The sequence below is a fragment of the Cariama cristata genome, unplaced genomic scaffold (assembly GCF_000690535.1).
Source record: "Cariama cristata isolate BGI_N322 unplaced genomic scaffold, ASM69053v1 scaffold35616, whole genome shotgun sequence".
Lineage (NCBI taxonomy): Eukaryota > Metazoa > Chordata > Aves > Cariamiformes > Cariamidae > Cariama > Cariama cristata.
This window is the reverse complement of record NW_009621119.1, coordinates 81,489-109,231: the sequence shown is the minus strand read 5'-3', so window position 1 is coordinate 109,231 and position 27,743 is coordinate 81,489. Positions and strand designations below refer to the sequence as shown.

The 27,743-nt window shown below is 34.7% G+C and overlaps 1 protein-coding gene across 1 annotated transcript in view; it reads left to right on the top strand.

Annotated features, from left to right (window-relative positions):
- Positions 1–2,605: 2,605 nt before the first annotated feature.
- The window catches only part of FTO (fat mass and obesity associated), a gene marked incomplete at its 5' end in the record, with an annotated part of 67,992 nt that continues 42,854 nt past the window's right edge, over positions 2,606–27,743 (top strand). Inside the window, 4 exons of the mRNA XM_009701844.1 lie at positions 2,606–2,683; positions 7,525–8,185; positions 16,589–16,732; positions 26,046–26,125. Coding sequence (XP_009700146.1) covers positions 2,606–2,683; positions 7,525–8,185; positions 16,589–16,732; positions 26,046–26,125 — 963 coding nt within the window. The remainder of the gene's footprint in view (positions 2,684–7,524; positions 8,186–16,588; positions 16,733–26,045; positions 26,126–27,743) is intronic.

Here is a 27,743-nt window from a genome sequence, read left to right as displayed (position 1 = left end):
ATACCTTCAAGTAAAGGCTAATTTTTTATTTATTTTTTTTTTAATTTAGGCGTTTTTGTGTTGGAAGAGCCTATAAGCAATGCTTATGTAACAGTGCTTAGGCTTACACATCAGCCAGCTGGTATAGCCAGATCTTCAGTTTTTATCCTTTTTTTACTTTTTGGAGGTATTTGTGAGTAGCTTGATGTTTTTGACATCTGCGTGACAGCCTCTTGCATAAGAGATGAGCAGCGTGTTATACCACCCAGCTGTGTATATTAGTCTGTACATCAAGCTGAAGAGCGGCACTTAGCCAGATCTGACAATCAAATGTGAACTAGTACTACCTATACACAAGAGTGCATTTTAATGTTGCGTGCTTTTTGCCAAGAGGCTGGTACTTGACAAAGAAATTGTCAGAATCTCTCTTCTTCCCACCTCTTCCCCCCACCCCCCCCAGATGTGAGTCCATGTTGAAATATGTGGTGGTTTTTTTGCAGTTTAATATGGTTTATCTTATAGATAACAAAGCCACTCTGATGTTTTAGTGATTTCGTGTAGTAAAATTGTAGTAAGATTTTTATAATAGAGAAGTGTTACTGTTTTAGAATGTGCAGCAAATTAGCACGTCATTTTCTGCCGACTTAATCCAAAATTACATTATGCTTGTTTTCACCAATGACTTCATGTCAACATACCAACAACCTGTCCCCAAAGAAAACTAGGGACCTAGAGAAATTACATTGCTAGTTCGTAAATTTCAGTGCTGCTCTTCTCAGTCTAGTTAAGAGTTGGTGACCAGCAGATTGCGAGTGCGGAGGTGAGTGAGAGCTACATTCTCTTATTTTAGTTTGACTGATCTATTTGCTATAAACCTTACAATATTTTATACTTCCTCATGATTTTAAGCTTCTGTCATCTTCCTTGATGCTTAAATTGAATAAATGAAATTCACTGTTACAGAATAAAATACACGGTAACACTCTTCGTAGTTCACCTTTTCTTGTTTATGTGTTTGGTATAAGCCAGGAGTTAGTTGCTACCTGTAATATTTCTTTCTTCCTTTTTGAAATAGGATTGCCAGAATAGAGAAGATGTGTTTTGACCTGTATATGCAACCCAAGAAGATTATGAAAAGGGGAATTTACAAGGGGGGAGGGGGGGGGTAAGAAATATTTTTTTTTATCAATGAATTCTCTTGTCTATGGAATAATCGATTTGCAGTGAGATCTAGGTGATGAAATATGTAGTAGTTTCCATATAACTTGGTTTTATGAAAGTGTTACTTATACCCTTTTTTAACTTATTCTGTGTTTTCCTTTGTATTGCACCCTTATTTTTTTAAAACCTGTATTCCATTTCCATCTGGTCTCGCTCTTACAACATGAAAGTATTGAATAAGCTGAAAATGCAATTCTTTCTTGTGATAGTGTTTATGTAGTTGAAAATATTGCAATAAAAAAGAGAATTTGAATCCTGTTATCTGAAATATTTAGGCATTATGGCAGATGTAGTTTTATGATCTTTGAGTTGCAAAGTTTGTAAAGAAACCATCCTTGCAAGTTAAAAGAAATAAGAAATATAGGAAACTGTTAATTTTCTAGGCCAATACACGATTTTTACACTGTTGTTAATCTGTACTTATATCATGTTGAGTTAGTGTTGTGTTAGACTGTGGGTAGGTAAATATGGAAGGACTTGTCATGGATTGGGATTGTTTGATTCCAAAAATCTGATGGCATGTTTCAAGTGTCTCTTGCACTTTCCAAATCTTTAGCTGCACAGTTAATTGTATAATGCATACAAAAATTCTATTTTTATTAATAAAAATATGGAAAAATGCAGTTTGGGGAAAATCAGGCTTTTATCTTAGCAATTTCGTAGTGGTTGTGTTGACTAAACATTGGTGGAGTTACTCACAATCTAGAACAGAAGTAAAAAGGGAGTTAAGAGAACAAAGGGAACAGGGAGGACGTGCTCTTCACAGTCAGCTGGTTCTTAGTGCACTCCCAACATCAAACCATGGTTGTGGCTGTCTTCTGGGATGGCAGGTCTTGAAGGTGGCATTTTAAATATTGTCAGGTCGTAGGGGCTTTGGTGTCCAGTAGATGATGTTGTCTTTTTCCTTCATACACCCATTTCAGGAAACATTTCGGAGTATGCCCAACATTGAGGCTTACTGTTTTAATAAAGTATATTCCATTAAACGACTCGGTAATATGAGCTTTGTACTCATTGGATCCACAAATTGAATTAGAAAATAAAATGAAAAAGAAATAAGGAATTAGTATCTGGGAGTAAAGTAGGTGTAGTTCTGAAGGACATTAGACCAAGATGGATTTTCATCACTGTAACAAGGACTGATTATCTAAAAAAGAATTTAGGAGGAAAAATACTGATGTACTCTGAAACTGTCTAACTTCAATTACTGCTTTGTAAGTTGAAAAGTTCCACTGATTTTTTTTTTTTGCATCCATTTTTCATCATTTAATTTTCCAGAACTGAAGGTAGTAAGAGAAGTAGTTGCACATGTTTGTGTCTTTTTAATATAACTAGATTTATACTTGGCTGTGTATATGTTGGTTTTTAGTCTAATTTTCTGTTTCAATTTTACTCCTTCAAACAGAAAAAAAAGCTTCTTGAAGAACTTGGAGAGAATAGACTTCCATATATGACACCAGCCGATGCTGATTTCGATCAGTTGGTAATGTATTTCTCTTAACTGTGCTTGTTCTAAACTAAAATGGCAGTTTGCACTGAACAACAAATAAATCTTTCTTCAAAGAGACACTGTGAAATCTGATATGAAAAAGTTATCCTGATGGCTGATAACGTACTTTCAGGTTGTGCGAAATAAGACCTCTAGAATTGGGATGTTCAAGAATGAAAACTTTGTGAACTTCATTTATTTTTACGATTTTGCGCTGCGTATCAGAAACTCAGTACCAGTAACGTGTAACAATGAATCTCAGTTTCTTAAGCTTTGTTAAAATAAAATACATGTCACTATTCTTTTAAGTGGTTTGTTTTACGAAACAAACTGTGGAAATTGGAATGCATACCTGAAATGAAACCAAATAAAAATAAAAACAGGCTCAGTAGCCACATGAGTTGTAAACCACATGAGTGTATGGAAGAGTATTATGAAATTAATAGAATATCTGGCATCTATCTTGGATCTTTCTAGGTCAGGTACAAAACATGTGACAAGAATTGTAGGTTCAATCAGATCAAATTGGAACATGTTAAGATGAAAAACATAAGAAAGAATCTCGTAGTTTGAACAGCTACAGCAAGCATGCTTACGTTACAGGCATGTCACCTTTCTTGTATTGATATATGGCTCAAAGATGTATATGGTACATATTGAGACTCAAGCTGCTTACTATTTTCTCCTTCCTAGTGCTGTTAGATCCCTTCCTGTTTATTCTCATTTGTATCTGTTGCTGCCAAGAGCTGCTATGCCCAGCATCTTTTTCTTTTTCCTATCTTTGTGAATCCACAGTCTTGTGGAGCTGATGTGAAAAGAGAATATGGAGCCAAGGTTGCCCGAGTGGCATATCCTTTGCTCAGTATCAGTAACCCATAAATACAGAAGGCAATGGGAACAAGATAAACAGTGAAATCAGACTTGTTCAAACCTTAATGGAGTTTAGATACATTCTTTTTGCATCATATGGAATTATACTTCTTGTGTAGTGTTTGTGTGCATGCTAGGTATTTTTAAGTATATGTAATAATCATAAGCATCACAAACAATTTTTAAATTCTTAAGGGGTTATGAAATGTTACTTTAATCACAGCTGTAGATTTTACAAGTTCCATGATGCTTAAATGTACTACAACTGGAGAGGAAAAGAAGGGTGAGAGCTTGACGACAACAAATTGGCAAAATAAAATAACACATAAAGTTTAGTTTTATAGTCTGTCTTTCATGGAGAAACGTGCCTTACTCCTTTAAGGATCCACCCCTTATAAAGCAGTATTCTTGTAATGTTGGAAAGGTTAGGCAGAATGGAAGTAGAAAAAGTGAAGTATCCTGTCAGGTATGGAAATGTACAGTCTGAACGGAACTAAGAAATTCCATCACAAGCAAAACTTCACTGACATCCTCTTTCAGTGTGTCTTGCCTGATGAAGGATTTTAGAAATGGGCACCAAACCACAGGCTGGAACAATGTAATGTTTAAAGCAAGTTATGAACAAGAAAAAATCTATTAACAAGGCAATTCACAAATATCTGAAGTACAAACTATCATTTCATGATCTAAGTGGCAGTGTGCTTATCAAGGGTCCTTACTGACCTTTTCTAACTTTGTTCTGTCACTTGGGTTATCCTGTAGGGTGATTCTATGGTAGAGTACCACCATTACAAGTGAAAGCATGTCTGTATTTAAAATCATGTGTTTAACATTCATATGAAGAATTGACCATGAAATACGCTTTTTTCTTTTTTGTCCTGTAGTTGCCTGTAACGTACCTACATCTTTCAGAGTGAACAGTGAATTGACCTTTAATTCTTGCTGTCAGAGTTACAACACAGAGTACATGATTACTCCCCCTTCCCCATCCCCCCAAAACAACAAGGTGTCCAATGTGAACCCTGCATTCACCCTGTGTTCTGATCCCTTAATGCTTTCCTTATGTAGGATATAGCACAATGACCGATTGGAGATTTAAAGACCAAACTGTTTTCATAGGATGCGTCAGAAATGTGTTTCCACTTCCTGATTTCTTCTGAGATATCAGTGTGGTTTTGGTTTTGTTTTGTTTTTTTTTTTTTTTTAAGGTAGAATCTGAAGTATACTGTGTAAGACTTATTAATAAAATAGTTCTTAAGCATGTAGTCTTAAAACAACCCAAAGGTAACATGCCTCTGACTTGGCGGGCAACAAAATGTGGAAGACATTATCTCTGCAGTTCAGGAGGGACATACAATGTTGTTACCTTTGTAAAACCTGTGTGATTCTTTCTAGTGCGTGTTTTCAAGCATTTAGTTGCTTTACATGGTATTGTTACTTCCCTCCTTCTGGTTGTGATAATTGTTTGGAATTTCATGTGTGCAATTCATGTCAGAAATTCAGCATATTAAATGTTTTAAAAATATGTTGTAATAATGACTTTTTAAATATGCCATAATAGCGTATGTAATGTGCTAATTGGTTCATCTGACCTGAGTATGTCCAATATACAGAAATATTTAAAGAAATACTGGGATACTGCTATAGAACTGTTAGTGCTCGCTCTTTTAGGCATATCGTTTGTGTAATGAAACAAATAGGGCAGTAATAATCTTTGTATGTCACAACATAAAATGTTCTGTCATTATTAAGAATGATTGTGAAATAACAGTTCTGATTCCCATCAACCTATACCCACACATCTGGCTGTAGCTTCTAGCTGTAAATCCTTAAAATTTGCAGTTACTGATTTCAGTAGTTACTCTTTAGAAAAAATTTTTCACTGTACTGTTCAAAGGCTACAGATACAAAGGACTGATTGAAACAAAGGGGACAGTTCAGGACCTCTAAAGGAATCGTTTCAGGCTTTTGGCAAGTTCAGGCAAACAGCATTTACCAAGTTTATATTCAGTTCTTTTAATGAAAGCTGGGATTCAGTGTTCTGTACTGGGGATTGTAGAGGGACCTTCAAACAGATATCTGGGACTGTTTTCAAAGTTTGATATTTAAAGTTAAGCATGTAAATACTGTTGTCAGAAATTATTATTATCTATAGATACTGTTATGGGTCTTTTTCTTTCTCTAGGAAGCTAGTTTTTGGAAACCATAAGAATGTGTAAAGAAGGGGAGTTAGCTTCACTGTAAAAATTCACAAGAAATGGTGGCAAGGTTTATAGATAAACTAAGATTTATTATGTGTAATGATTATTTTTAAAATAGACTTCCTTTTATGTTCCCCTTTTTAGTAGAAACAAACGATCCTATAAAGGCACCTCTTCAGTGGTATAGGTTAACGTGTTATAATGCGAAAGTCTAACTGTTTTCATACAGTAGCAAATGTGTATAATGACTTACTGCCTGGTTTGTGATTTTTAAAGGCATCTCTTCTGGATTTTAAAGTTAATTTCCTGAAAGGCAGGTTCAAATCTGACTTGGAAGTAGATAGTACTAGTAAAGTGGCTTTGAGTCGTACCAGAAGGAGCCTGCAGATGGATCGTAGGTCAGTGGGATGCTTTTGTGCTGTTGGCTTTTATTTGTTTTTTAAAAGCACTTTGAGCATAACCTATTATGTTAGTAAAAGCTTTGATAGATCAGTTTTGTGCATCCATGTGCTCTTGTCCCGTGGCCTAATGCCTTCAGATTTCACTTTTCCGTAATTTTTTTTCCCCACAGCATGGCCAGTGTCTACCTTTTCCCCAGAGGAGTGACTAACTTCTGGACAAAAGGAAACAGGCATTGTGAGTCGTTCAGAGCTTCGCACATGCTAATTGATACCTGATAGACTCACATTACAGCCTTTCCCTTACTAAGGACACCAGTTTGCATCTGTTTCTTTTATTTAGCTATTGATTTTAATGAAATATGTAGGAACTTAGTCTATTTAAGAGCTTATTCTCTAGCCTTTGTCCAGTTTGCCGAACAGTCTCAGCAGTAGTTAAAGCAGATTTACAGGCAACCAATAAAAGGTGTGATTATGTGATACTCGCTTCCTTAGAAAACCAAATTAACAAAATAAAATTAACCAAGCCTTCCTGGAGTGGGAAGCAGTATTTTGCATACAAAGCATGATACTACTGATTAGCAGTGTTATCTGGGAGTTGTTGCCTCCACATGCTGCTGGATTCTGAACTCCAACTGATACCAGAGCTGGTGTGGTCAGAAGAGAATATGAGGAGGAAGGATATTAGAGGTGGGAAGATGGGGAGGAAAAAAAGTTTGGAAACTTTCTTTTGTCTAAAAGGGGAACTGTTATATAAAATAGGAGAACTAACTGGCATGCATTGAGGAATGTGAAAATAGAAAGGACTGGTATGTCAAGGACGATTTTGAAGATAGAGGTGCAGCGCAGGAGAATACTGGCCTTTTGTGAAAATTTATATTTTAATTTTATTTTTACCCTAAAAATTGTTGTTATATAAAACTATTTCAGTTCATCATGTAGCCCTCTAGGATTCTATATATCAGAATGAAACAGAATGGTCCTTGCAACATCTCTTTGTTACTGCTCGATATTCTATTGTTTGTATACTTAAAACTACATATTCATCAGGGGAGCTTATATGTTCTATTGATTTCTGCCAGAATCTTCAGATAGATTGATCTGTTTATTTAGAGATTTGCCCTGGTGATACTCTCTGGTTACAGGCCACTGGTATGTATCCACAGGTTGTGCAGTATATTGGAATATGAAAATAAAGTAACAAATGCTGGCATCTATTTCTTCACCATATTCTTGACTCATGCTTGATAATTTGTCAATTTAGCCTTGTCTATTCTTGAATATATGAAATACTTTGATTCCTGTAAAAAGAGTAATTATTTTGCTGTTTTTGTTGTTTGTTTGGTTGGTTGTTTTTCTCCTTTAGTGGAAGACCAAATATTCCAAACTGATTTTCGGGAAATCTAGTACAGTACCTGAAGAGCTCCATCAAATGGTACAAGAAGGCTTTCTGACCTTGCGAAAACACGATTGTTTCTTTCAAGATCTTGTAAGGATCAAAGGAAAAGATTTTGTTACCCCAGTGTCTCGTATATTAATTGGAAACCCAGGATGCACTTACAAGTACTTGAACACAAGATTATTTACAGTTCCTTGGCCTACTGAAGGTTATGATATAAAATATTGCAGTCCTCAAATACATGATGCTTGTAAAGCATTAATCACACTTAATGACTACTTGCATATTGAAGCAGTCAAGGCATTGCAAGGACAAAATTTGTTTGAGACCAAAGAAATTAAAGATACTACTGTAATAGATAGGGCACAAAATTTTGCTACTTCTCTTACGGAGAAAGCGTCTGTTTCAAAAGATCAAAGCAGTTGTTGTGTACCAGAGGATGACTACGTAAGTCTAAAGAACAGAACATCTTATAACTTGACTTTATTAAATTATATGGATCCACTACAAATGCTGTACTTGAAACAAGAACCTTATTTTGGAATGGGGAACATGGCAGTGAGCTGGCACCATGATGAGAATCTGGTTGAAAGGTCAACGGTTGCTGTGTACAGTTATAGCTGTGAAGGTGAGTGATGGGAGGTATGAGTTGACTAGTGATATAAATATCTTAAATCCCTGAAGCTCTTCTATGTTTTCTTGTCTGTACGTACATAAGCACACCTGCATGCCAGTCTAGATTTGTCGCATGATTCTGAATACATTGTGATACTTTTTGTGTTTAAGCCCTATCTTTTCTTGTACTAAAACATGTACAAAATATACATGTGTTTACTAGAGCTGGCTTATCAGTTGTTCTCTAAGTAGATTTAAAATTTGGAATGATTAACTTCCTGACTAAGAGCCAAGAAATCAAAATTTGTCAAATACCTATTTCAGATTAACACATGTGCATATTTTCTGTTCTGTAAAAAAACTGTTTCGCTTTAGTTGAGATCACCATCTTTATTGTGTTATTTGACATATACAGACTTGCTTCTACTTTAAGCTGATTTTATTACTCTTCTTTCTTGGGAAAGCTCATTTTAGGTTGTTTTTGTATGAAAGTGTTACTGTATTTACTTGAAAGTATATACATTTTGTCTAGGCATGCTGTAGTGCTAATGCATGTTTTGCGGAGGACTTGCCAACACTTCTGTAGTTGAGAAGGGTGGAAGTTTTCCATTAAAAGACCTGTTGTCTAACAGGCTTTGCAGGCTCTTAGTTAATTAAAAACCAATTAAATGCCATATTAGGGGGGGAAAAAAAGAGTAGTTGAAGGGTCATTAAATATTTCATTTTTAGTTTAAAGTATCTTTCCCATTTTTCTCATTATTTATGAATAGACATGATTTTTATTTTTTTCCTAACAGTGTTTGAACAAATCCTTGGATTTTTTTTAATTACTTCCATTTTTGCAAACATAAGATCAGAATTTAGACACTTGATTCGAATTTCCAAATGCTCCATTATGTTTCATAATTCACGACTGATTTTTGGTCCTTCCAAAAATCCTTTGATGTTTGCTTCAAAACATGAGAAGAATTCATGTTGATTTCAGTAGTTTTTAGCTAAAGATCATGATGTAAAAATGATAGCTTATACTTTCATATACATTCTCTCGTTAGTTTTGTTATTACTTTTGAAACTATGGGTCACTTTGTTACTTAACGTTCAGCTAAAATCATTGTATTTACATTTTCCTGGACATAAAACATCAGCTGGCTTAGCGAACAGAATAGAAGAGATTTGCTGACCAGTAGAAGTGTAATTATGTTCATGAACTTTTTTCTGTCCTATTTGCCAAAGACATTGATATTTTATGTGCAGTAAATGTATTTATTTAGTACTGTAGATAAATATTTTTTCAGTAACATTTTAAGTTAAAGAAACATAAACTTGAAGTAATAATAGTGTGTATGAGGATTTATTGTAATATTCTTAAGAACTTTTTACTTTAACATAAAACTTGCTTGTGGAGGGGAAAAAATGGGTCCCTTTAAGTTCAGAGAGCTATAAATTAATAAAAAAAGAAATCTGCTATGTTTATTCATAACTCGGCACTTGATTTTGTTTCTTCAAGTTCAGTAAGTTAGGTAAAAATTATGCTGTTTTAAAACTACTGCAAGTTCCATGCAAGACTTGATTGATGAGGGTAGAAAGAAATATTTGATATATTTAGACCAAAATTTATTTTGATATCTATATGTAATTGATGTTTTTGCTGCATACAAGATTTTTTAATAAATACACTTAAAGGTTTATTTTTTTTTTACTGAAGGATTTAAAAATAGACACGAAAGCTTAAAAAAGCTAAGAGCATTCCAGTAAGCAAATTGATCATTCTATCATTTACATTAAAAATTTAAAAATCACTCCTTCAATTTTTTGTATTTTTGCAAGAATTGCAAAAATTTTTGAACAAATTGAAATTTGATTATGTATTGGGGTGGGGAATCTCTTGGCAGGAGGTGGTGATATTAAAATCTCAGTGTAGCTGAAGATAGTGTAAAAGACACTTTTTTGGGAAGAAGATGATTTATGAAGTCAAATCTAAATCTGAATAAGATTGAATTATACTTGATAGCTCTTGAGCATGGCTCAAGTTGGTTTCATGAACTTCAGAAGGAATTTAAGGTGCCTGGGATGGCTCCTGGGCATCATGAGGAAATCTCCTGTAGTATAGCTTTGTGTGAAAACAGTTCACTCACTTCTGTCTGTGTTCAGGGTGTGATTGTCATTGTATATCCCTAAAGTGAAACTGTATTTATAGTTGACCTGCTTATTCATAAGTTGGAAGAAATGGAACCTGTTTATGGATATGGCATTGTGATTAAGATGACAATAAATGCTTGTGTGTGTTGGAGCTTTCTACCCAACACATCCAAGAGAAGTGATCAGTCTACTTGATTTTCAGACAAATAAATAGGTTGTCTTTTTGCTCTTTTTTTCTGTTTATAGCTTTCAAATGCTGCTGATTATTTAACTTATCAGTGCTTATAGTATTACTCTTTCCAGTTGCATATCACTTCAATGTGTTGGTGGCTTCTGCAGTTCACAAAGACTGTCAATATTTACTCTATCTCTTACGAAGCTCTCCATAGCTGTGAAGCATGAAGAAGCTCCACATCTTTTTGAATATTTTTGTTAAGTCTTTATAGAATTGTATCTTGACTCCTCTTTCCGTTTTCCATAAACAGTTTGCTTTTTACACCAGTATCTTTTATTAGTTCTTCCTCCATTAATTCATTTAGAATTGAGTTAGCACTGAATTCTCACTGTAGTGCATAGACTGTCACAGAATCATTATAGAATTTATAATAAAAAGAGTAGAGGTGCTCAGAAATTTTTAATGGAACAATTTTTCCTTAGAAGATGTTGATCAGATGGATTAGTAATTTTCTGGGAGAAAACACTGATGCTGCGGGAAATTCAAACATAAATTTAAGCATGTTGATTTCTGTTAAAACTAGGTTGATTCTCTCTTCTGCTGAGTCTTGCACATTTTTTTGTCATCTCTCTTTTCCATTAATTCTCACTTGTCTATGTGGTACCTCAAACACTGAGGACCTGTGGCAGCCCCTTAGCGTGGGGAGGCTAGAACTTCCAGAGCTTCATGTCTGGCACCAGTCTACCCTGCCACAAATGCAGAATCCCCAGGTTTTTGGTTTTTGAACAGCAGGAGCCCTGGGAGTCAAGCAATCTTACTGCATTATGGCAGCTCTTTGTCGGGCTGTTTAGAGATGCACAGCTCAGGTTATATGGTTTTCTTTTTACTTTAACTTGCATTTTTATATCATTATTTGTTTGGTGTATACTTATTTGACTAAACAGTATTAAACAAGATACTACTATAATTGAAACAACTTTTTTTTCTTGTTCAGTTGTTCACTGTTTGATGCCATAATGCAAATTCGATGTTTGAAACTTTGATCAGTATTAATTAGAGTAGAAGCGGTTTTTAATATGCCAGAAAAGAAATTTGAGAGCCATCATAAAGATATTGGAACAAGCTGATATTCTAATTAGTATCACTGTTTATTTTCTTGTTTCCAATGTCAAACTGTTTCAAAGCATCTTCAAATGAGGTACATTTTTAACAACAAAATAAGATAGACATTTTGCTTAATGCCCATCTGAATAGTATTTGCTTTTATTTACACTAAAATAAAATGCATTACATTACACTAGGTTAAAAGTAGATTTTCAGGTGATAAGAATAGGCCCTCAGAAAAATTTGGGAAATTTCCTTTTAATGCATGTACTGCATGAAAGTGCATGAGTGGTAGTCATGGTGTACATACAGAACTGAATACATTACAGAATGTGTTTTCAATTATACTATCACTAATACTATTTGGAATTAATTTACTTTTCAGAATTTACCATGGAACAGGAATTCAAAATTTTGACCATTTTAGGATTTTTAATAACACATTAGTTTACAAATATCCTATCACACGAGAGCATTACCATAAAAACTTGTTCAGGATTTTAATATGGTAAGCTGAGAACCCATTTTTATTTTCTACTGTATTTATAAAAGTGAATTGCAATCCAAATACTGGTGGAATAAGGACATTTTCAAAAATTGGATTTTATCCATGAAAATTTCCTAACGAACAGTTTTCCTTCAGGTCTTTAGGTTTTGTAGGATGTTTTATTGCTCAGCAGAGCACTAGTTGGTTCTAAAGATGTTCTTTGAAGTGGAGACTTGTTTCAGTTACCAACTTAAAGGAGACGGAAAATAATGCAGTCACTGAAAGTATCCATCTTTCTCTTACCTGGATTTCCCACAAACCATGTTTGAGGTTAGATAAGTAGTTTTCTCCAGATTTTTTAGAGTATCTTGTTTGTCTTCTTGCTCTAAGGCCTATTGGCTGTATAAATCTCTTGAAGTACTAAACAACTGGCTCTATTCACTGACAAGGTAATGTTGGAAGGTTTAACAAACTTGCAGTTACTTGCAGTAATGACTGATCTTGAAGGAGCTGTTATGCTTGTTTCGTTTGTAAAATGTTGTGTTTTTTTCGTACTGTGCCGTTAGAAGCAATATCCTAGCACTAAACCTAATGATGGCTACTTCATTTCTACAGTAAATGCGAATAAAAATAATTGCAATTCACTACAGATGTATGTTTTGTCACTAGGTTAAAAAACAAATCCTACAAAACTACAGAAGTTGTTCAGAATTGAAGTCAATCTGTAGTTGACCAATCATCATCTTTATGTACGGCTTAATGGATAAAAGTCATGGAGTAGACATTTGTACAGGATGAGAACAATTACATTAAATGTTTTCTAATGTCAATAATGTAGAAGAAATATTGCTTGTTGAAAGACTAGAAATGGTATGTAGACAAGTATATATAACTTCTTAAGAAATGAATGAGTGTAGTGGTCACATCTGTAACTTGTAGGTTCTCGCCAGTTGGAATTATATTCTGAAAGAATCACAAATCTTTAATGATCCAATTACTCTTATAATAGTAGACTTGAATCCCTGTTTTCTAAAAAGAAATCATCATTTCAATAAACTGTTGTGGGTTTTGGGTTTTTTTTTAAACCATGCTCTCCTTGATTTGATCAAATAAAGTCTCCCCTTCAAAAGTGAAAGGATGACAGAATATTATTTGTTCTTATTTTAGTGCTTTTGTTCTTAATATATTTGGACGCAGTATTCCAAATATGAATTGATCAAAACAATGTTGGCAAATCTTCCAATTGTTGTTTTTGTTCATGTCAGTTGCAAACAAAAGTTAAAATATTAGTACAGTTTAATTTCTTATGCTGTGACTTTTCAGTAATAAGGTAGAAGAAATAACTCTAGGTAGATACTCATTGTTTCCCACCAGCTGCCGAAAAGCAAAGCATGCTCTGCTTTTTTCACTACCTCCATATAACATATATAAATTGCTATGGACTCAGTAATAATGTATATATTCCATTAATCACTGAACACATGCCTGAATTCTTTTAAATTCTGGAAAAATCAATCAATCTGTAAAAAAAAAAATAATTATTTTTTCTGTGTCTATATAACAATGGTCAGTTAGATTTAATGACAAAGTAGATGTCTACAGCCCTTCTTGCTTTCAGCGTTGTGTGGGCAGTGATTCTGTCATCTTAAGAAATCAAATTTGATTTAAGATTACATTTAGTATATAGTTTGGCATTAAAATTTGACTGAAATAGAGAACATTTAGGTTTCAGAGTGTCAACTCTCAAACTGTTCATGAAGATTTTGGTGCCAAATAGCAAAGAAACCTTTCAAGTCTACTTTTACTTTCTGTGCTGTGGAACAATAACCAAGCTAGATCCAGGAAAACAAGTTTCATGTTGTTCTAAACCTAACTGTGACCCAAACCTGATAAGATTGGGTCTTAGAGCTTGGAATGTCTCTCAAAATTGAGCTGTCTAGTTGGAAGCATAATACTGTGGCCAATTTTCTGCAGCTACGTTCTTTCTTTCATCGTTCTACCTTAATTAGAGGTTCGATGAGGTGGTGGTGTTATGTGGTAAGCTTGTTACCTAGTTGCACCGTTGCATTTGGGATGCAAGCATAAAGATTTCTTGCAGGCCAAATTCTGTAAATCTTTGAGCAGAATTCAAATTCCCAGATAGTTTTATTGTATTTCCGTTAAACACTGGTGCATTTGGCCAATTCTGTATGGTCTGCTCCAAAATAAATACATGTTCTTAAGGTGCTGTGTATGTGCAAGATCCACATGATTTGTGCTCAAGTACCTATGGTTTAGATGCATCCAAATGTTTTCACTTAAATGGGAACTGTAGTTATATCAATGAATATACAGCATTTGGTCATGCTTGAGGTGTGACACAGAGGACTTAATAACAACAACTTTTTATGTAAATGTTTGTCAGTGCTACTGAGAGATATACTGTAAGTGTTAGGATGTCTTTTTTTTTCTCTTGCTCTCATTTTCAGAATAGCTTGCATTTAAAAGCTAGTAGCAGCTTGCTTCCATTTGTTACCAAAATAACATCGTAGGAGCAATCAGTTTCAATTGCTGCTGATAATTATAAGGTGCAATAATTGAGAATACACAGAAAAGGAGACTGTGAGCTACATTTGAACTCTGTACTTAAGCAATAAAAAATTTATCAAACTGCAAAAAATAAGTCATTTTAACGAGCACATTCCAAAGGTGCTGGATTTATGAGGAGACCCCAGGAAACTTTGATTGAAATTGCTGTCTCTGATTGTAGTTCTATATTTTATTGGTGCCATATTGTGAACAGTGCTGCTGCCAAAGTGAATGGGAAAGCAGCATAACAGAGAGAGTTAACCCAGAAAGGTTACCTCTTTTTATAATATCCATGATGTATTACATTAAAAATGCCTTGAAAGCCATCCTATTTGCAGTTTTCAGAAAACATTTTTCTTAAATTAAGTTACGATTTATCTGAACAGGGCAGAAAATATGAAAGGCCCTTGAAGACTTTAGTATTGATTTTTCAGAGTATTTGCTAGCTCTTGTTTTCTCATTTGTGTGCTCCTTGATAGAAAGGCCTAGAGCTGCTCCTGAGCCAAAGCTTCAGCTGGATGAGAACTGCAGCAGTGAAGGGAGGGAATACAGGGACTGAATTTACAGTAGGAGTTTTAACTAGGAACTTTAGATTGACTTTTTAAAAGATTTTGGCGCTCTGCTTTCTGAAATTAGGCAGTATTTAATTGACATAATTAATAAATTGTCTTAATTTTCTCTTAAAGGCTACTCCCAACTAAACAAACACTGCGGTAACCATGTGATATAAATGACTTGAATATTTTGAAAGTGTGAGTTCAAGATCACTTTTTATGTGTGCATATTATAATAAGAGTTATAGATCTTTAGTATTTTTATTCTAGAATTAAGTGAAGACAAAAGTTTTAAAAATTATTACATGAAAGCACACTTGAAATAGACAGTGAAGGGGGCACACACTATTACTAACATAAGCAATAATTAGGCATGCTACATAGTTGATGTTTTCTAACTGTTCACTGCTGTTCTGTGCCAACTGCTTATTAAAACTTCATCCTCCCTCTGTCAAAATGCTCTGTTACTTTAGCCATAAAACTGTTATACCATAGCTCCCAAGTACCTTGTTATAAATCCTGACTGTATTTTTCAATTTATACTGCAGTGAAGTAAGCTTATGAAAATAGTTCTGAGGGATTAGGCTCTACGTACTAATTCTATGCAGTGGATTATTTTTTCCCCAAGCTCAGCACATTCATGTTGCTTAATGATAAGAAAAATGTTGTGACAAATGTTTTGAAGCTTTGTTGGCTCGTGCACATATTATCTAGCATGTTTGCCTAATAATTTTGAGAAAAGAATGACAGGTATGATTCCAAGATTCACTCAATGTTATTGGTCTAGATTGTGTTTTGTGCCCATTATTTCACCTTACTTTGCCTCAGTTTATGATTAGGTGAAATTGCAAGTACATAAACAAATGAAATTGTTCATAAAATGCTTTGGCAGTTTATGACTTGAAATTCTTTCAGAAGTTACCTGGTTTTGTATCAGTGTTGCTGCATTTTTTTCTTTTTTCTTCTATGCTTATAGTTTTAGTAATGTAGTAGTTTTATAGTTTTTTATAGTTTTGGTAAGGAAAAAAAATTAAGAGTGAAGATTAATTAAAGCTCCTTACATCTACTTGAGAACATCTGAAAAACTTGAGTTCATTATAAACTTGGCCTTGATTTGCCTTAACTTTGTAGCTCACATGAAGTTTTCATCTTAGTAAAGTTGGTTGCAAAAAATTCTTGATCTCATATGGCATTTTTTTACATATTATGTACTTTTTAATTTGGAGATGGTGATTATACCAAATGAAGATTATAGAAAATTTAAACCTATTAAGATTGTACCAATGTGGGATATTGTTAAGTCTGTATTGTTAGACCAGATTTTGTATTTTATGGTCCTCACCTTGTCTGTTGTCTTTGTGGTGGTTTTTTTTCCCCTCTCTCTTAAAGGTTCAGCCGTGGAAGAAAGTAGTGAACAAAAACTGAAGGGAAGAGACCCAGCTGTTTGGCACGTAGGCTTGAAGGTAGCATGGGACATAGAGACGCCTGGATTAGCAATGCCACTTGAGCAAGGAGACTTCTACTTGATGCTTGGTAACTTTCAAGGGCTAAGAAGGTTAACTTTCTGTTGAAAACAGAGAAAATGACACATTTTAATATAAATTATCATACTTTCCTTTCAGCTAGGGCTTTCCTTATTTAGAAAGGCATGAGATCTGGCTAGAGTGTGTAATTCCTCCTACCTTGCCCACTCCCAGTGTATTTTGTGGAACTTTTTTTTCCAAATGTTTCTTTCACTTCACAACTAAGAAAGGAAATAATTCTTTTCGAACCTTTTCTGTTGTGCTGTCAGAATTGCTAGTCTGAGCCAAGCTTTGGGCTGTAAGCAGAATTTCCCTAGATCTTGTGAGAAGTTGAGCTCTATCTGTCCCATCCTTGTATTTGTAGATGCTGATTCCATTTTCTATTCTTAATGCAGTTTTCCTGAGTAACTGTGAGCATCTACGTCTGTTATGTTCAAGAAAAAAAATCCCTGTTCTTGAGTTTGGCTTATAGAGTGGCTACATATTATGTAAGCTGTGACAGTAGCAGTCTCAAAGTTTTCTGGTACTGTGGTTCTTGAAGTTTCAACCATTCTGCCAATCTGTGGTTTTATTGGTCCCCAGTTTTAGACTTGACACTTCTCTCCTTCTGCTACAATTTTCCATGTGTATATTCAAGCATGCTATTTTCTAGTAGTGGGATTATACTAAGATCATAATGAACAGAGCTGTCATACTCCAAGAGTGAGTCTCAATATCTCGGATGTAGAGGATTAAAAAAAGAAAACAAAATTGTGTTCTTTTACTTGAGCAGCTGAGCTCACACACTAAGGTTTTTCCATTGAAAGAAACAAAACAAGAGCTGTGGCTAAGGTTTGGTGACACAAAATCTGTTGCTTTCTCTTTTGACGTGTTTCTCTTGGTTATCATTTTTGTTCAGACAAATCTAGTTATAAATCACACAACTGAAAACATGAACAATGTTTCTGACAACATCATGTTTCCCTGTTTAGTGTCTTGGCTTGACAGACATCGTCTTCGAAGAGTGAGAGCACTTGCAGTGTTCTCTGTTTATGTGTTTGTGACTTGGAAGGTATACTCCGTCGAAGGATGTCCCTTGAATGACCTATCACACTGCCAACTTGTTGGGCTGAACATTCTTTTCACTTTTACCTTTCACTGTTATCTTCCAAGAAATATAAAAACAGCTTACTTGCTACAAGCAATACATTTGTGGGCTGTCTTAAAAAACATACACCATTTGTTGTTCTTAGTTACCTCATCAGATCTTGTGCACTGTCATCAATGACGTATCTTGTGTAAAGGCACTGGACTGTTTGTGCTTTTAAGTATGTTCAGACATGAACAGATGAAGTGTTAAGATGTGAGATCCTTTGGCACAGTGGTGTGGATGTGCCTCCCTTTTCTATATTTGTGAGGATTTAGAGTAGCAACCTGGAGGGAAACTGAGACATTTGTCATATAAAAGTGAAGTTTAAGTGGTAGCCAAACATTCCTAGGAAGGGAATTATTAATCCATTTTTGTGCAATAGCAGTTCGGGCATCAGGTAAACTTCTTATCTTATCCTTCTTGACTGGAAATTTTGTGCATGCACAGCTTTGCTAGGCAACAGATTCAGAAGGCAATTATTAAAAGAAGGGGTCTAACTTCAGTGTTTTTATTGCAAAATACTGTAGATTGTAGTTGACTGAGTTACCAGATCATAAGGATATTTTTTATTCCCTGATGGAATTTATATACAGTAACTAAAGTATTAACAGGGATGCTACACGAGGGATGGGTCAGAAAGTTAGTTTATGTAACACATAACATCACGATCATATTTAGATGGAAACAAAGGATATAGTAAACGTTCTTTTGAAGACGATGTGTAAATCACTTTCTTATTAATACTTTGTGGAGAGCTGCAGATTTGAGCTCTATAGGCTAGGTGTTGATAATCTCTTCTGCATTTCTATAGCCTTTTTTTTTTTCCTCATTTACTTTAAAAAAAAAGTACTCTCACAGTCTGAGAGAGTATTCTCAAACTGGCCCTTTTATTAGGTTTCTGTGTACAGCAGAACTGCCTTTATCATTTTCACTTGAAGTGAAAGACAATATAAGTGGACATACAAAGTTTTAGTGTATTTTTTTTACTGTTCATGTGTTTTTGAACTGACTTTTAAGAGGAGGCATCTTGAGGATGCCATCTAAAAGATAAAATATGAAAACTGTATAAAAAGTAACTTGACAATGAAGAAGGCAATTTTAGATTTAGATTTATCTTGTGCATTTACACATCATACATTCCAGAACCTCATTTCAGTGAGTAGAATCTTCTTGCTGACGTTATTTTAAAAGCAGTGGCAGCAGTGTGCAAGGCATCTGGAAGATACAACATTAAGATAAGAGTACTGCAGCTAGTAGCAACTGCTGGTATACGGCAACTGATTGGTAGGACTGTGTACTTTTTCTGACTACCACTGACTCATCCAACTCTAGCGAAAAACTTAGCAGCTCTGTAGATCTGTTCTTCCAATTGTTGAAATGGTATAGTGCTTACTGCCTTATGAATGTTGTAAAATACTGAAATGTCAAATTCAATATGTTGCTTATAATTAAAAAGTCAGGGCCTATCAATTCCTGTACCTGTAATACCTCAACTATTTCCTAATATCGTACACACAAATCTTAGATAAGAAAATGTGGTAACTTGATATTTCTAATAGTAATGTGCAATTACAGTAACTTGTAAATCCTGATCAATGGGTATATCAAAGTAACAAAAAGATTGAGGTGTTTTTTAGCATTTCTAGTAGACATTTAGTAATGTTTATGTTCCTCTTCATTAACTCTGTAAAATGCTTTTTGTTGTTCTAGGTAGAATTTTAGTAAAATGCAGTCCTAAAATTCAAATTTACACCTGCATTCTCAGCAGTCCTCTTCAGATGAAATCATAAGCCATAATTTAAATGTACATTAGTACTAAACATGAAGTGATCAAATCCATTCTTCAAGTAAGCTATTACAATAATATAAATGTATTTTGTTTAAACAAAACCAAACAAAATCCAAAATTACTTTCAGTAAGACAGATTTTAAGGCTTACTTTTCCTAGTATGAAGAAAAAAGATCTGGTGAATGACTGCAAATCTGCTGCCTAAAAACTCAAATCTGAACTTTATATCACTCATGAAACGGAAACACTTTAGCTCAATTTAGAATAATATATTGGTCTGCGGAGGAAGTGCATACTGAACCCTGCTGTCTCAAGTACACAGTCAAGGGGTGTCTAATATGAAACGTGTTGGGTGCATGCAATAAATCCAAAACGCGTGGAGGTGAGCAAAGGGCCCCATCTGCTCTGTCCTAGAGCATGCTTAACTAGGGTTGTCATGGTCTTACTATTAAATTGGAATCTTTCCCCTAATCTTTGAGTTAGACACGACCAGATTTGCAAGCAGATTTACAATTTTCACTAATTTTCCTACCATGACTTCAAAACGTACTTAACGAAAATACATTCAGGACTTTTTCAAAGGGAGATTTACTTTTCTGCAGCTGTTTCCCATAGATCAAGCTCTTGCTTGAAGGTTAGGGTTTTAAAACAGCATGAAGATGAACTTGGAATCTTATAGCACTCCCCACTCCCAGCAAATTATAGTTCAAGAAGCATCAAAAAATTATTTTCATAACCAACCAGAAGGAGGGTGCACACATTGCAGAGATTGGCTTGTGGTTAAAGATAAGTATTTAATGGAAACACTTCCACATGTATATAGTGGCTCATTAAACTATTTCTAGATATTTAATCTGCTTCTGTTTCCACAAACTACTTGAACCCTCTTTGCTCTCTAGCATCTTGAATGTGTTGGAGTTGTTAAAACCTCTTCTTTTTTTTTTTTTTTTTCCTTGGAGTCCACATTTAGTCCAAATGCTGTATTCCTTAGTTATTAACATTTTGAACCCAGAAATGTACGTGTTGTTACCAAACTTTGATCATGAACTTTCGCAAATCCCAGAAATCTTTTTTTTTTTAAGTTCACCCCTTTAATTCATTCTATTTCTTAATTAGGGACAGATCATCCCTTTAGCTTTCTGTTATGAAAGTAGTATTCCATTGACCCATAATTTCTTGGGGAAGGAGACATACTTTCCTGGTGCTTTTTGTTGACGTACGTAGAGTAAAATTAGTTTGGTTAGGCTTTCTCCTGTTGAAGCGTTTTGTGCAGTTGGATACAAGTAGAATTGGAAATGGTGGAAAAGCATTTTAGTGCTTTTGAAAATTGCACTAATGTGGTTAAAAAGAAATTTCTTTGTTTATTTATGGTAGTTAAGGAAACTAATAGCACAAGTCCATTTCACTTTTGTTTGTAGATATTTGTGGTGTTTAGAATATCAACACTTTTGTCAGTGCTTTAAACCCCACTGTATCTTTTATCTGCTTCGTGAAATACATGACAAAAAGACAATCGTCTAAAAAGTTCAGGAAGAACACTTGAACGAAGATAGAAAAGACAATATAACCCCCCATTGCTGATTCTGAGAGCATTTGCCATTGTGGTTTGTGTTTTCTTGGGAAGTACTTTACCTAGAAGTAATAAGTTTCGGGCCTTTAGTCCCTGCTCCTTTCAATAAGGATTGACTAAGAATTAATTTGCTTTCTTTCTACCTTGTATTTGTTATGTCTTAAAAGTCTGCAGTGACATGGGTGTACTGTCATTGTTCCTCTCTGAGTGCTTTGGCTCCTCACTTCACTGGTGCTCTGATAATTAGTTAAGTAGTAGAATTAGTTTGATATACATACGTTAGTTAAGTATATATACATACACATATCCATTAATTTGTTCTTTTGACAAAGGCTATACAAAGACTGGGCTTTCAGTGTTTCTACTGGTGGTGCCCAGGTAATTCAGCTGTCTGGAAGAAAGCATAGGTGTTAGGTGTGGACAGAGCAGGGACAGGGACTGAGAAGAACAGGATCAGAGAGAAAAGAGAGGAACTGGCAGTACTTTCAAGCATTGGAGAGGGCTGTGTTGAGATTCTGTGTTGGGAGGGATGTATTTGAGAAAAGAACAGGATGACAGAAGTCTGTACAGGAGAGGGACAGAAAAATCTATGACATGAACTCACACTCCCAACTTAAAATAGAATATGCAGGTTCCAAATTCCAAAGTGTATCTGCTGTCTGTAAATAGCAGGAAAATCACCAAGAAGCTTGTCTGAAAAGGGGGTCCATATAGAGATTAATAGACTGCATCTGATAGAAGGGTGGTCAGGTGTTAAAACAATAGTGTTAGTTTTAGGAGCTGTAAGCCTGCTTCTCAGAATTTCCATGCAAACTTTGGCAAATCCCTTAACCTCTCCTTACCCTTAGGTTTTTCTGTGTCAGTTACAAACTTTCCAGGGGCCTTGCATGGATAAATGTATTAAAGCACCAAATACCTTAGATGGTTTTGTGTTGTTTAGGTTTGTGGGTTGTTTTTTTTCTTTTCCTGCAGGTGTGAGGAATAGGGATCTGTATTAAATACAAACTCCTTTTTGTAACTACATTTTGTACAACGTGCGTTATCTGAAGCTTCTGTAGTTGGAAATTCTGTGTGAAATAGTTGTATGCATTTGCAACTAATCTGATCATCTGTTAAATGTTCTTATGACTTCTTAGTACTTCATCTGTAAAGTCAAAATCTGACCTCCAAATAATTTAAAGACTTCAAGTTGATAACTTTGCTTTCTAAGGTGGCTTTGGCCACCTGTACACAATCATACATGTGATTAATTTCTTTTAATAAATCTTTCCTCAGCTATAGTAGCCCTATAATGGGATCTGGCCATAAGGTGGCAGATGATTCATTGGGAAGTGGCAGGCAGAAAGTAGTAGAAATAAAAGAATAAAGCAATCCATTTAAAAGAAATACAAGTTTTGCCATATACATGTATGCAGGAAATAGTCTCCGTGTTTCTTAGGTGCTCCACCTCAGACAGAAAAATGAAGTTATTTTTTCCAGCATTCAAACGCCAAGTGTCTGTTGCCAACCAAGTTGTGTTCCTTTTGAATGCAAACAAACCCTTTACAATATTGTCAGTAGTTTGGGGAAGCTGATTTCGGCATTATACTGCCTAAAGTGCAAGTAATCATCCACACTTGCACAGTGATTGGTGGCACAGTGGTATTCTGTTAATACAATTAAATATGAATACCTTTAATGTGCGTGATTAGGCTTTGGTTGAGAAAATTCTCTTTGGTCAGGATAGCACTCTGGCTTGTATTGGACTTCATTAGTTTTTCTTGAGTTGTTTTCTAGAATTAATATTTTAAATTTGGATAATTTGTAGTGTTTTAAAATTTATGAGCAAGTGAGAAACCTGATCAGACTTCAGAAAAATAGGCTGTGCAAGTGACAGCATTTTTTATAGATGTGGGAAAGCTTTGGGAGAGGAACAGTCATGTAAGCAGAAAATTATAGTCCAATTCTCAAAACTCCTTTCTTATCTAGCAGTTAATTAATTGACATATGCATCTCGTAAGCATACATATGGAAGGCAAGACTGTTTTAAGAAGGAGAAAGGATTATGTGACAGTTCTTGAAGCTGTACTAAATACATTGCTAAGTTGGTGTCAATGGTGATTTAAAATAACAAGTTACTTCTTATATGCATTATACAGTTCACATAAGTTTTATGGGGTTTTGTTTTTGTAATAGATATTGAAATGTCTATGAGGTGTCCCTGCCATAGCGGTCTTGAATTTGTGGCAAGATGAGGGCCCACTGTTTCGTGGAGAAAAGATGCCATGTTGGATCTTACTTCACCACAAATTCCTGAGAACTGTCTGACAAATAACTTGCCTGCATGCAGTTTTCCAGAGCAGGACTGATATGCATATCCGTACTCTTATATGCATGTATTTTATGTAATGCATAATACTGGAGAGGCTGTGTTTTGGTTTTCCAAACCTCACCGGTCAGTGTTTAGTCATGTAAAACTGATGTTAACTCCATATGTATTGTATATTACCTAAAACCGTGAGAGCACTATGGTAGTTTTGACATGGGTGTCCAAGGAAGGTAACAGTTCTGGTTTGTCTCTAAAACCAAAATAGTGATCTGGATGTAGTGTTCTGTATCTGAATAAAAGCTTTTGCTGCTAAATGAGCAATGGCCAAGTTAACAAAGAGTACTTTTTCTTTTCAATTAATATATTTTTAGAAGAAAAAGGAAAGCAAATCTTTACTGTAATCTTTTAAGACCTAGAATGTATTTCTCAAATATCCTTTGAGACATGCAATCCATGAAGCTTCAACTCTTTTTGTACAATGACAGTTTTAGATGAATTATAAACTCTTAAATTAAAATTACAGACTTCTTTCTAAGATTCATAAAGGATTAGAGACAGTTGGAAACAATTTCAAGGGGGAGCTCTACAATGCAAGATTTGCAAAGGGTTTGAATAAAGGTGCAAATCAAAATGTAATACTTGTAATGCTGTGTTTGCTACATGTACACACCGCAATGGATGAGCACTGAATGGGGTGGTGGAAGTGTTTAGGTTTGTTTTCTCAATTCTTCTTGAAAGTGATTGTGATATTTAAATGTTGCAATGTCTGCAGATAATACTGTTCTGTGGCCCTTGCAAGACTTGGTTCTATGCAATTTAACCCTGATATGTTTATGTAGGAAACTGCTTTTTCCTAGGTTCTTTTTGTTTGTTTTGGAGAGTTTTTTCAAGTTTTTCAGCTTCATCTATCTGCAAACGTCATGCAAATAGAAAATAAACCTTCCGTTGAAACTTTCTCAGTGGGAATTCAATCCTGTTTCATGATACTTGTCTGCCTTACATAAATTGTTTTTCGGATTTTTTTTTTTCCAAGTTTGTGATGCTATCTGCTGTCGTAGGTATGAACTTTGTTAACAGTTGCTTATATAATTCATAAAAAGATGACATTGTTCGTGCAGCTAGGATAAAATCAGTAGTTTTTCTGAATTCTTATTCATTAGATTTCTCAGTTTTAAAACTTTTACTTTACCTTGCAGCAAGCCTGAAGTTTTAGAGCATATATTTTTTTCAGGAATAACGAGAATACCATTAAGCCTCACACACTGTGTTCTTGTCAGTATGGTAGTCTGTTGTTAGGATTAGAAGAGCATTTTCAAAAATTAAGAGTACGGTGTATCAGGTTTCAGGTATGCAAATCTTGATCTCTTCAAGAGAAATTATATTTATGTGATGGAAAGATGAAGCTTGATAGTTTCTCATCATGCTGTATTAAGATGACTTAAGCTAAATTCCCTGAAAGAATAGATGCTGTTGAAAATACAGACTCCAAGTTAACTAGCATCTTGTAGATCTCTATTCCTGTTCTCTTCTAATTTTGTTTATGATGATTTTTTTGTTTGGTGACTCTTCAGGTCATCTAGTTTTGTATGTTTGGGTTTCTTTAAGTCTGTTTCCACTAACTTACAAAACTATAACCCAAGAGTGATTTTGCAGAAATTTTTGCTAGATATTCCTGAATATCTTGTTAAGGTTGAGAGGGCAGCATAATTTTAATACCCATACTGTTTGAATTGAAAGCACTTCTTGAATGGTTTTCAGTGTAACAGTGAGTGTTGTTACTAGATTTAGTCTGAACTTTTCCAAAGGAATGTGTTTCCTCTAAAAAGTGCTAATTTGTCAGAATTTCAGAGTTTTTCAGTTAGGATAATTTTGACAAAACTCTTATGGCAACCACGTAGGTTCCATCTACAGGGTTTGTGGGGCTGTGTTTGCCAGTTTGTGAACTCCAGTCCATGGCAGCCCTCTGACAGGCTACAGGAAAGTCACAAATGAAATGCTTTGGAGACAGGTCTTTGAGCAGATTGTGCTTTCTGAGTTCCCAGTTTCTTGGCTCTGAGGTGAAGGGAGAACTTCAGACAAGTTTCAGTTAAAAAGATGAAATAATATGTCTTTATCTTTTTTGTTTTTTTTGTTTCTTTTTTCAAGAAATGTCAGTATTGTTTAGTGATTTTTGAGAAAAGAGATTGTAATTTCTGAGTAGTCTGTTGTTTATAGTAATCCTCAACTTTGAAAGAATTAATTTGTTTAGTTGAACTTTTCCCATAAGAGGTGGGAAAATGCCATTTTTAAACTGTATGAACGGGGAGAATACTAATATGAATAGAGTTCTTTGTAACACTAGGACAGTGAATAGTTATCATGCTCTGCTGAGTATTAGAGCTTTATGAAGATAGTACTATCTGACTGAATTCTCTATTTTTTTTTTCTTTAAATGCTTAATGTAGTGTCTTTAATTCATATTCAGCCAGAATAAGTTTTATTAAATATAATTTTTCCTGGTACTTAAGGTTTTCTAATCTGTCTCTAGATGATCTCAATATGACACATCAGCACTGTGTTCTGGCTGGTTTTTCACCTCGATTCAGCTCAACTCACAGAGTGGCGGATGTAAGTATCAAAAATGCTTTGCTGTTTGGTCATTTGTAAAACTACTATTCTGGTACTGTATATGTAACATGTTGTCTTATCCAGGACTGTGGTGCAGAGTTATGCTTATGACTAAAACCGTATTTTTGAACAACTACTATTTGTTTATTTTTGAGTTGGGGTACACTTGTTTCTGTATTGGTAGTGTGCCTAAACCCACAGTAAGTCATATAAGGTATATTTTAAAACTTTTTTACTGTCAACATATCCCAGTCCTAGCTGAAAGGCAATACTCATGAAGAGACAGAAATATTCAAAACACCTATGTCAGTAGTGTCCACTGGCAGCAATGGCCTTTAGGAGGTCAGAATAACCAAGAACAGTCATGAGTATGCTTTAAATTAGATCCTTCTGTGCATCTGATGGCTGAAGAAGCAGAAAAGTGATAGTCCCTTGTCTCAGAGTCATTCTGAGATAACAAGGCTCCAGCCTGATATTCTCAAGTGCTAAGATACTTTTTTTTTTTACTAGACCTCTTCTCCCTGTTCCTTTCCATGGTGTTATCAGTAGTTTTGTTTATGTAGTATTCTAATAGGAAAGCATACAGAAAAATAAAAAGACTGTATTGTAAAAAGATATTTTGAAAAATTATAATTACCACTTCCTTCTTTCAGCAAAGCAAAATATACCACTGTTGAAGTGAGAGAGATACATGTATCTGTATACTTCTTTTTTTTTTTTTTTTACATTACTCTTCCTAATTTCTACAGGAATGGAAATAAAGGAATAACACCAAACATGGACATACACATACATATAAGTTGTAATCTAAAAAAGTGTCTTTATTTCCCAAACAAATATATACTCTGCTTGCTTGCACTGGGCTTTGACATAAAGTTAAAGTACACTGTACATTTTAAATCAAATAATTCTGTATTTTTATCTCTCATTTTAAGAGTGCTCTGACCTACTGCTCCTGTCCCTGTGTTACTTCTGCAGGAAAATGCACGCTTCTTTTCACAGTATGAAAAGCTTCTCTATTAAGTGATTATGCTTTGTAAACTACTGTGACTTCAGGTTATATAGTATGGAAATTTTCTTCTTTTTTCTGTTTCAAAATTATTTTTACAGCTTTCCTTGTAATTTTGAAGGTAACTTAATGACAACAAAATAAAAGGAGCACAAGTGCAAAATTGTTTTGTTCATATTCCCTATATCTTGTAAGCAAACAATTCTCAGACTGGATATGGAATTACATTTTTAATGTTACTAGAAGCATTGTTATGGGCGTACAACTGGGCAAATGCAATTGATTCTGAAATACTGTCAAAAACTGGCCAGGAAGCAATGGAAATGATGGCTGTGTTCTTGTATGCCATATTTGTAAATTAAATTTAAGAGGAATTCTTTTCTTTCTCCTTTCAATCCATGCTGTACTGGTTGGCTAGATGTTTGCTAGATTAAACTTTTGCATAATTTATATCAATAACTGTGTAGACAATCCAGGAGGCATTGCTCTTTTGTTTAAAAGATCATGAAATAAAGTTACAGAAATACATCTCTTCTGCTCCTACACTTTTTTCAGAAGCCAATAGTTCAGCGTATTTGAGAAATATATATGTTCTGAAGTGATTATATA